Here is an 11,381-nt window from a genome sequence, read left to right as displayed (position 1 = left end):
CTGCCGGCGCTGAGCATTTCTTCAAAAACGTCATTTTGACTCCAAATTTCTTCCTTTTTGTTTTTTTTTTGCTTTAAGCCCTAAAAATCAACATCCTGCAAGAAAATATAAAAATACCTTCCATTAAAGTGCAATATCACAAAAAATGAGTATAAAATATGAGTCTAAAAATGCATATATTTTCGGTGCATCAGTAATTGCCCCTTTTTTGTTAAAAAAAACCTATCCATGACCCCCTAACCATCTCCACTTTTGACTTGTAGGAGTGTATAACAACATATGAGCTTTAAGTTAGTACGATTTAGTAAATTGTGTAAATCTAGATTTAGTAAATCTTGAAAGAGATAAATACCAGAAGCTGCTTGACAACTTACTTAGTAAATCATGTTAAATCACGTGAAACAATTTGACAATTTCTATGAGGAATTAATAATATGTTATGATCTTTAAACCTTAACAACAAATCATAGTAAGATGTAATAAATCATTTAAATTTAACTTTTTAAAACATTCCCAAATAGTAAAAATTTGTTGGCTTCTTATGTTCAATTAACGTTTTCTTTCAAATTATAATAACTAATAATTATATATTCACTAATCTAATTAGTTATTAAATAAAGGTTTAACATTTATAAAAGAATAATTAATTATTTATGAATAATATTAACTAATAATTACTTATAAATTTATTGAAGGAATAAGAAATTACTATTTATCTTTAATTAATTAAGAATTAATTGATAAAGATAAATCTATTTAATTATAATTATTGTGATAATATTTTAATTAGTTATTAATTTTTTATCAATTAAACTAATTAAATTAACTTAAATAAAATCTTTGCTTACATCAATCCTTTCTCCCCGAAACCTTTGGATTTCCCTCCGCCTCACTCTCTATTTCGTTTAAGGATCTGTTTGGGGCAGCTGCAGCTTATCCAGCTTATCCAGCTTATCCAGATAACCATGTTATCTGAATAAGCTGCTGATCAACAGCTAATCCGGATAAGCTAGCTGGATGTTTAGTTTGTGCGTTTAAAATGTGGTTGATTGACAACTGTTTCTGGATAAATGACCATTATGCCAATATGCACTTCTTTCAAGCACACAATACAAGAGAAAGCCTAGAAAGTCACGCTACAAAATTGTTCTGAATTTGTTTTTTTCAGACGATTCCAACAAGTTTTAATTCATTTTACTTATTTAGACAAGTATAAGACAACCCACTGTTTCATAAAGTTAGCTTTAAGGAGAATTTTGTGACCAAAGATATAAAAGATTTTCATTTAGTTTTTATATTTCTTATCATGTAAATGTCTAGATGGAATCCCTTTATACATTTTTTTTAGTTGAATGCAAGTGCAATAATTAAAAAAAAAGTCTAGTAGTAAAGGACTCTGATGGCTCCGGTTCAAGCATTGCACAACCTCCATCTTCCTCCTCCATTTTTCTCTTAGATTTGCCTCCTGAGAGCTCCTCCCTCCTCAATCTCAAGCTTGCCGAGACGGTTTTCAGCTACGGAGGACGGAATCACAACGATTTCTAGAGCGTATGGGCTGGAGAAAGTGAAGTATGCACTTGAACGTGCGGTCGAGCCAATGCGACATCTTTCACGCCAGAGACAAGATGAGAGAGATGAACGCGAGAGACACCTAGAGTAGAGGAGATGATATGAGGGCAGGCAAACTCGAGAGGGCACAAGATGAGGGCAACCTCGTAAAATAATTTCTCCGAATGTCGACCGTAGGGACGAACCACATTTAATACAAAAGTTTTACGTCTTATTGCCAAACGCAGTCATGACGCTGAAATCAAACGCCTCGAGCTGTGTTTTCAAAACCTACCACAACAAATAAGTTGCGCCAAACAAACCCTAAAATCATCTCATTCGTGACTGAACCCTAAGCTAGGAACGCAACAGCGGGTAACTTCACATCTTCTGTTTTGCGCAAAGCGTTTGTCCTGGATGTACTAAATCCACCAATTAACATGATTTAGTAAATCTGGAATATAAGACCGAAATTCGTGAAATCTAAAGTTTATCAAAACCGAGGCTTTATTTTGTCCATAATGACTGACTGGCAAGACTTAGGGGCTATTTGGTAACCGGTTTAAAACAGGATTAATACAGGATTTATGCTAAATCATGATAAATGGCAAAAAAGACATACGTAAATCTTACACATTCTTAGATCTCTTTTTTTCCTTCGTTTCTTCTTAAATTCGGGATTTATCAAATCCCACAGAAGCAGAATTTACGAGATTTTAGAGAAATTTGTGGTGTGGGAAGAGTGAGATTTGGTAAATCCTATTAAAATTATCAAATATTTTTTTCCCAATTTATTAGAATTTAATTCTTATTATACAAAACAGTTTTTGAAATTTAAACCCTTTAAAATTTTATAAATTCAAATTTACTTGATTTAATAAGTCATATTCAAACTACATCCTGCGTGGAACCGAACAGCCCAACTTAAATCCCTGTTCTAAATCCCTCAGCAGATAGGCAAGTTAATTCACACAAGCCCTAACCCCCACCCTCTTCCGCCCCCGCTGTTCGCCGTCAGCGATCGCAACGGCCGCTACTTCCGCCTCTGTTACGTGGAACTCATGACGTCGATGTCGGTCGCTGTCGCTTCATTTTCCTATTTTTGTCCAAGACTTTCTTCCAGGTGGGAGCACACTCTAAGCAGTTACTGGTTTCTAGCTTTCCTTGAAAACCTAATCTAAGTCCTCCATTCAGTAATGTTCTTCAGGAACCTCGTCAAGGGCCCCTCTACAGTCTTCGAGAATGGTGGCGGTAAAGTTCACCACTTTCGTGGCTACTACATCTGTTCCAATTTCAATTTCAATTTCAATCCATATATAATATATATATAATACAAACTAATTTATGTATCGTTAATGGGAAATTTACATACCTAGCACACAAGTCTTATGTATTCGTTTATCTCACACCTAAATATTTATATGGATGGATCGAGAGCCAGAGGGAATGCTGCAAGTGTTAGCATTTTGCCAATGTAGAAAGAAGATCGGATGAATAGTTAAAAGATTTGAGGAACTTATAATTACTGCACTTGTTTATTTTTAAATCCCACTTTATGGTCTTTCAAGATGGTGTAGATGATATGCTCTGTCCAAATGTTGTTGCATTAGGGTAAACGATGGGCTGAATTCAAAGGGGAACTCTCATTCTTTCAGAATCGGTTTCATCCCTTTTTTTGGATAAAATACTATAAGTTTTAAGTATTTAACGTGTAAAGCATTTAAGGTCACATGCCTGCATTAACATATACGAAGATTTTGCACAATTTGGAAATGTCTTAATAAAATGAGCAATCGGAGAGACTAGGAGATAAGTGACATTCTTTGTTGGATTGCAGGACTTTGTCCATGTGTTGTGATAACATGATGATTATTGCTCTACCGCCACGGTGTTATACAAGCTTAGTTTGTAATCTGTTTTTACCTTTTAATTTTATTTATGCTAATAGCTCTATCCTTGGTTTGGGTAGATGACCTGCTTTAGTGTGCTGTCATTATTCTTAATTGGAGCATATTATCACCTTGTAGCTTTTATGATTTATTAAATGGTAAAAGTGGCATATGTTTTTATTAATGTTTTTCGTATTCCGTTTATCTGCTGTATGTCATATTCTTAGAACCTGGTCATTTTTCCTTTTTTGTTAGGTTGGCTAGAAAAGTTGTTTTTAGCACTACTAGTTTTTGTTGTTTTTCAAATTACATCATGACATTTCAAAATAAATGGATATTTATTGTGTAAAGCTTAATTGTACTATCTAAAACAGCATGCAATTAAATACAAGCTGATGAAATTTTCTCAAAGCGTTATTCTAAGTAATAATTTTGCAATGCATATTCCCAAGTTGCATTGCCCTTGCGTTGAGTTTTGATTATAGTGCAATTTGTTGAACTGCATCTAGGAAAGTTTGGTGGGTTGCATTGCTCGTGCATCAAGCTGAATGAACAGGTTTACAATTGCAGAACAAGGTACAGTCTTTTCTTTATTTTTGTTGCACACTATTAGTTGTTGTCATCAATAGTGTATGGTTTCCATGGAATGGTGCATAGCCATTGATTCGCCAACTTGCAGTATTGCTTAATTAATAATGCTCACTAGTAATTTCAGGCCTCAGCTAGATTTTTTTTTGTTCATTGCATGTTCTTGTATCTATACTTGTTGTGAAGGAAACATGAGGAATTTGATTTTCGAAAGAATGAAAAAAAATTCTTTGTTTGTTATATACGATGCATTTGCTTACTGTTCACCTGTCAACCAAGTAGTTGTTGACTATGATCAGACATACCCTCTATAAGAGTAAAAGCCTAAAACTGCCCCTTAACTGTTAAGAGGTGTCCAATTTAGTCTCAAAGTTCTAGAATGTTTCAATTTAGTCCCATACTATTAAAAGTTCTTAATTGGTCTTAATCATATTTTTTATTAAATTTAACGACATTGAAGGTTAGTTTTGCCTTTTATGTAATTATTCAAAATTTATTTGGTTTGTATATTGACCTCTTTTTTATTTATTGTTGAAAAATTATAATTTTTAATTTACATTAATAAGTCTCTACATATTAGTCGTCACCTCTTTTCAAATGAAAATTTTTAAAATAATCAATATATGTCATAATAGCTCACTCATTCTGAAGTTATATGAATTACCCGATTTCAATTTAATTTTTTATTTTAATATTATTTATTTGTGAATGTGTTTTAAAATAGTTAAAGTTAACTTGAAAAACTTATGAATGAATTTATTTTGGATTTAAAACATTATATATGTGAATGATAAAATTATTTGATTGATGAAAACCATAAGTACGCGGCACACACACACACACATAAGGATGTGTATATATATATATATATATATATATATAACACACAAATATATATTCAAATTGATATAAGTACGCGGCACACACACACACACATAAGGATGTGTATATATATATATATATATATATATATAACACACAAATATATATTCAAATTGATATAAGTACGCGGCACACACACACACACATAAGGATGTGTATATATATATATATATATATATATATAACACACAAATATATATTCAAATTGATATAAGTACGCGGCACACACACACACACATAAGGATGTGTATATATATATATATATATATATATATAACACACAAATATATATTCAAATTGATATAAGTACGCGGCACACACACACACACATAAGGATGTGTATATATATATATATATATATATATATAACACACAAATATATATTCAAATTGATATAAGTACGCGGCACACACACACACACATAAGGATGTGTATATATATATATATATATATATATATAACACACAAATATATATTCAAATTGATATAAGTACGCGGCACACACACACACACACATAAGGATGTGTATTCAAATAGAGATTCAACTAAAAAAATTATTTGAAAAAGTGACAGACATTCTGAAGAGATTTATTAATTTAAATTAAAAATTATAATTTTTCTATACCAAATAAAAAGTGATTAGTATTCCTACCACATAAATTTTGAATAATTTACTTAAAAGACGAAAATACCCTTCAATTTATGCAGACCACTATTAAATTTAACGGAAAATATGATTTTGGACCAATTTGGAGTAACTTTTAATATTTAGGGACTAAATTGGACTATTCTAAAACTTCGGGACTAAATTGGACATTTCTTAATAGTCAGGGGACTAATTTGCACTTTTACTCCTTTTTGTAATTACTCTATGGTAAATATCTCAATCATGTAGCCAACATATTTGCTATGCTAATGTGTTTCTAAAATAAGACAAAAGTGAGTATCACCATGATGCGGACGAGGAAATAACGCTGCAGGCGTGGCCACGGGCTTCTTCCGCTATTTCTTTCGTCGGTTCAGACCCGAGAGGGTCGATCAACTCTCCCACAAGGGATTGTTGTCTCCTTTCCATAAGGGGATCTAATCCTATTTATCTAAGGCTTATATATGTCATTCCTGTTTTTATGTTTGCAGTTTTTGGCTTAGACTTCTTTCAAGACAGCCGTCGAAGTACGGTGTTCCCTTTCTAGGGCTGTATCCGAAGGTGAGAATGTGCTCCAACTGTAACTCATCGGGCGTGGTGACCTTCTCCAAAGGTTTAAGTGGCGCTTCAGCTGTAACTTGATTTCACAGAGATATTTATCCTTACTCAACTCCCCACATCTCTCCCGTTTCGCTATCTCACATATCTCTTCGCTGTCGCCATCCAAAACCACAAGAAACTGCTATTCCTGCCTGCTCCAACCATCCAATCACTCCAAGTCCTACCCACTAAGTCCTGCCCATCCCGACTATTCATAACCACTGTTGCTGCTATTTTAGTACTCTCTACTTGCTGTCACCTCCTAGAATGACACAGAGTCGCTGCTATTCTACTGTCCAAGCCCTCCACCCTTACAACCGCCACCTTCCTCATATTGTCATCATCCAGGACAACCATTCCCCGTCAATCACGTTCTTCGAAAAATGTCATGACAATGGCAAAATGCAACAGATGCATATAAATGCAGATAAAGCATATGAGACATACATGAAAGAGGGATCTCTCATCTGACAAAAGGGGCAGATTAGGCAAACAAGATGCATGAATGTAGAAACTCGTTTTATCGCCATAGGGAGGGTATTATGGCATCATGGAAACACTGATATAGGACGATCTCTAAGATTTAGGAATAAAAGGAAGTGATGCTTTGGTGTCGACACGCAGTACGCTAACCTTTTTTTATCTCTTAAATAGGAGGTGGATTGTGTTGACAACCTATATGCTTAATGCAATCTAAACCTTAGCTAGTGACAGGACTCAAATGCTATTCTACATGCCTCACATAGGTGGCTTGCAAAAGGTGAAAACACCAAAAAATAAGCTTATGCCTGGTCATGTTGAGAGGTGACATGAACAGCGTAAGCTCTGCCAATCAGCTGGACAAAGCAGATTTGCTACCCATAAGGAAGGTTGTAACAATTGTTTGAGTGAAAATCTCTAGGTTAGCAATCTATAATGATAGGAGACCCGCTCGTTTGAAACCATCGAACTTGGCCTAAAGACATGACTTAAAGCAAAAAGGGTCGCCAGCATATGGAATGGTGTACCAATGACCAAAAGAAAAATATCAGATCTTCTTGGCTTGTAAATCCAAAAAAACTGATTGAAGAGCACCCCATATTTATTGCATTACATGCAAAGCGGTGCTTCAACTACATTACTCTAGAAAAGGACAAGCATAGTGCCATAGACCAACACCATAACCTATGAGACGAATGTGGTGTTGTGATGCTATCAATAGAGACTGTGACAATAGACCATAAAACAGTGACTAACGCTGCGGTGCCCAAACTGGCATCGCCGCCATAACACCAACATAAGCAAAATCCACTCGGGGCCACAATGTTGAGAACATTGTTGTGGCCCGGTCCTGCGGTTTTGATATCGCGGCGTTGCACATTAACGCCTTGTTGCTATATTGAAACCTATTACGATGGCCTTGCAACAATGTAGAGGCAAATGCTATGCGGCTACCGACAAGAGGTGAGACAATGTTTACACACTAAGAATCGCCGCTAACACATCAATCAAACCCAAAAAAATGGAAAGGTATTGTGATGTCTAAAAGAAATTTCACCTCGGTTCCTGGCTATGCTAAGGCCCTGACTTTAAGTGAGACACTCAAGAACAAGGCTAAGTTGGGGAGAATGCAGGAGTCTAGCTTAAGATTTCTCTAACAACAACTTAGCCTAATTTATCTAACACGATAACCTAGGCTCTCTAACAAAAAGAACATGCAAGGGTTGAAGGATTTTTACCTACGCAAAGGCTGATGATGACCCAATATTCAATCACTCCTTAGAATGCCTTGTAAGAGCCCCTCCGACGATCAAGATCACCACGACTTCAAAATCCTTCCACTCTTGGAGGAATGGAGATGTGGAAGGAAACTCATACACTCTGAGAGAAGGAGACCCTTATAGCTCAAAGAGGCATCTCGATTAAAAGATCTCAACCTTAGGGATTATGTTCTAAGTGGAAGGGAAGAAGAGACCTCACACACACTCAAAGGAGGGGAATTCTTTCTTTCAATGGCTGGAGGCTTCAACAAACCACAGATCCAACCCCAGGGGAAGTCCAAGGCTGCCCCTTTTATAGGGCTCAATGTCAGCATGGAATTTCAGCTTTGCGGATGTGGCAGACGCCATGTTGACCGATCTAACAGAGTTTACGACTCAAGTCCCGACGTGTGTTAGTGGGCATTGCGATGCTGCCTTTGGCATTGTGGTGCTCAAGGCCAGTTGCCACCTGAGCAGTCGTGATGACGATTGTATAGTCAGGAGCCGCTCTGGGGACTGATGTTGTTTGACATAGTAGCGCTGACATAGGTGTCACGACATTGCTGACTTGGCTAGAAATCTCAATGATGTATGTCCAATCGGAGCCTCCTAAGGACATGCATGGTAAGGGCACTACGATGCCCTACAAGGTGCTGCGACGCCGATGACATGGCACCATGCCACGTCATCCTTCACCTCTGGAGTTGAACAATAACAAAAATAGTGGTCTTGGTATCGGAGTGCTCCAGATGACGTCTAAACTACGAGCTGAGCTTCCTGGTCATCTTATCCTGTCAACTAGGTGGTCCTATGTCACAATTTTATAGGAAAAGAAATGAGTAAAAGATACATGATTTCGATAACCAAAGTTTCATTTTTCTCCATTAATATTTCAAAAACAAAAGAACATATTTGGACATCTTCCTTACAAAAGGAAAGATACATATAGTGAAAATGTATGAAATAAGTGGAGCTCATTTACAATTTACAAAAAAAAAAAAAAATAAGGTTTACTGTAGTGTTTGTACATCTTATAGACTCATTCTAGAAGTAAATGACTGACATCAAAACTTTGTGGTGTAAAAATTGCCTTCCGTGCTTTCTCAAACTACGTACCACTTCTTCCACTGATCTTCTACTTATCTCATTAGCTAGAATTCTTTATGTATTAGTTGCATGAAGATTCCTAATTCATCAATTGATAGTTATTCTACTTTAGTTGTTCATACCGTCATGCTAGGGCATGATTGCTTAAATTCAGCTTGGTGAGAGCTATTTTATCGTGGATACTATACATTTACATGGTGAAGTCATTGGTTGATCCATGCATTTATATTTTTGGCATCAATTATCCCAACATATAATGAAATCTCCACTTTGGCTTTTAGTCTGAATGACTATATTCTTTCTTCATGAGTGATGACCATATCCTCATCTTCATCCTCACCAATTATGTTTGCATTTGGCATGAAAGGAGGAGGAATATAACTCGGACCACTAGTTGTATTATACCAACATCTAAAATGAAGTAAGATGTGACATTAATACTTTAACATTAAATAATGAAGTGATAAGTGTCTTACAAACATTAGACTAAGATAAGATATCATCATAAGAATTTGACAAATTAAAATAAGCTCAATATAACTTCAAAGTAAGATCATGATAAGCTAATAAAATTAAAATTTTTAAATCAGAAGTTTCTAACACTCATCAATCAATGGGTCTTTATTAGTTCCATGGTCATAAACAATCAATTTCTCTTTTGTCTCATCTTCAATTATGTAAGTAGGCTGCTCGAGTGTGTGTGAGATCTAGGGTGAGAAGTGCTTGGGTGTGTGTGAGATCGAGAGCAAAAAGGGCTTGGGTGTGCATAAGACGTGAGGGAGAATGAAATTGATTAATAGGGTTTTTACTTGATATATATCATTTATATTTATTCATTAAGAAATCTACCAAGCTCTAAATCGTTTAAGTGCGCACCTCGTAAATATTGAGCTGAGGCTTGCCTTATGGCTTACCTCACATAATGTAAGGCATCTATGTTAGATGTGAGGTCATGAGGTGAACACCTCGTGGTGATAAAGCCAAAAAAGCATTGAGGCACACCTATAATGCATAACTTTAGACAATAATCTTCATGGCAAGAAGAGGAGCATTTATACCCTTTTATTATTTTTTAGCTTGCACTAAGGATTGGATCTCTGATACCAAAATGATTCATAGAGCTTCTTAAATTAGTTTTTCTACTACTATATCTTGGCTTCAAATTTGCTCTTTTATGTGAAAACAACAAACAACTGGCTTTTCTTTTGTTCTTCAGTGTTACGACAACCTTGGAATTCATAGAAGAAATGCACCATGAAAGCAATAACAATTGGTTAGATGATAAAAGTGAACCACAAAGACTATACGACAGTGACAACATCTTTAGCAAGCCAACAATCTAAAAATGACAAAATCAATGGAGCAACTATGTAAGGCAATGGAGACGGGGTTGCTTCAGGGATTCAATTGAGCTCTATGTGCTAGGCAAAACGGTAGAGAGGAGTGGGAAGGGAAGATTAGTTAGGAGAATTGTGATTGATTTTTTTTGTTGCATTTCAAACTTTTAAATAAGCAATTACAATAGGGAATGCTCTAACCCATTTCTAAACAAACTTCTCCTAAAATAACAAAATCCTATCTGAAAATAACCAATTAGATAAGTTCAATATAAATAATAAATTTCAAATTAAATAATATTTTCAGCTAGAATTATCATAATATTGGATTACAAGTTCAAACACAAGTTTGGATAAGTTTAAAAAGACAAATTCATACTTAGTTGCTACAAATAAAAATTTTTCTTTTATGGCTCTTTGTCAGGTTCTTGATCTTTATATGACATCATTAATGGTTTGATCGCTCCAATAGTCTTCTAGTATTATCCGCTTTGATCTAAAAAATTTGATATGAGAATCAACTTTAAAAGAAGTTGACAGAAGTGTGAATTTAATTTTAGTAGTAATAGCTCTAGTGACAGAAGTGTGACTTTGGGTGATCAAATTATTAAAAGGTGTGAACGATTTAGATATCTTGGGTCCGTTGTCCAAAGCGATGGTGATATAGATGGGGATGTTAATAGTAGAATTCAAGTTGGTTGGTTGAAGTGGAGGAATGCTTCGGGCATTTTGTGTGATTGAAAAGTACCGCTAAGACTGAAAGGAAAATTTTATAAGACGGTGGTGAGACCGGCAATTCTCTATGGTGTTGAATGTTGGCCTTTAAAAGAGAAGCATAATAATAAGTTAAGTGTTGCCGAGATGAGAATGATTAGGTGGATGAGTGGCTTTACACTTAGAGACAAAATGCGAAATGAATATATTCGTGATAGGGTTGGTGTAGCTCCTGTGACAGACAAAATTAGAGAAAGTCGTCTTAGATGGTTTGGTCATATTAAACGTCGACCATTAGATGATCCGATTAGGAGAGTAGATGTTTTAAATT

At 35.3% G+C, this 11,381-nt stretch overlaps 1 protein-coding gene across 1 annotated transcript in view; it reads left to right on the top strand.

The window, feature by feature from the left end:
• Positions 1-2,501: 2,501 nt before the first annotated feature.
• LOC110036261 (ATP-dependent Clp protease proteolytic subunit 6, chloroplastic) overlaps positions 2,502-11,381 on the top strand; it is a gene marked incomplete at its 5' end in the record, with an annotated part of 22,243 nt that continues 13,363 nt past the window's right edge. Inside the window, 3 exons of the mRNA XM_020740665.1 lie at positions 2,502-2,671; positions 2,756-2,799; positions 3,947-4,013. Coding sequence (XP_020596324.1) covers positions 2,502-2,671; positions 2,756-2,799; positions 3,947-4,013 — 281 coding nt within the window. The remainder of the gene's footprint in view (positions 2,672-2,755; positions 2,800-3,946; positions 4,014-11,381) is intronic.

This window comes from Phalaenopsis equestris, unplaced genomic scaffold (genome assembly GCF_001263595.1).
Source record: "Phalaenopsis equestris unplaced genomic scaffold, ASM126359v1 Scaffold204439, whole genome shotgun sequence".
NCBI classification, from domain to species: Eukaryota; Viridiplantae; Streptophyta; class Magnoliopsida; order Asparagales; family Orchidaceae; genus Phalaenopsis; species Phalaenopsis equestris.
This window is presented reverse-complemented; position numbering and strand designations above follow the sequence as displayed.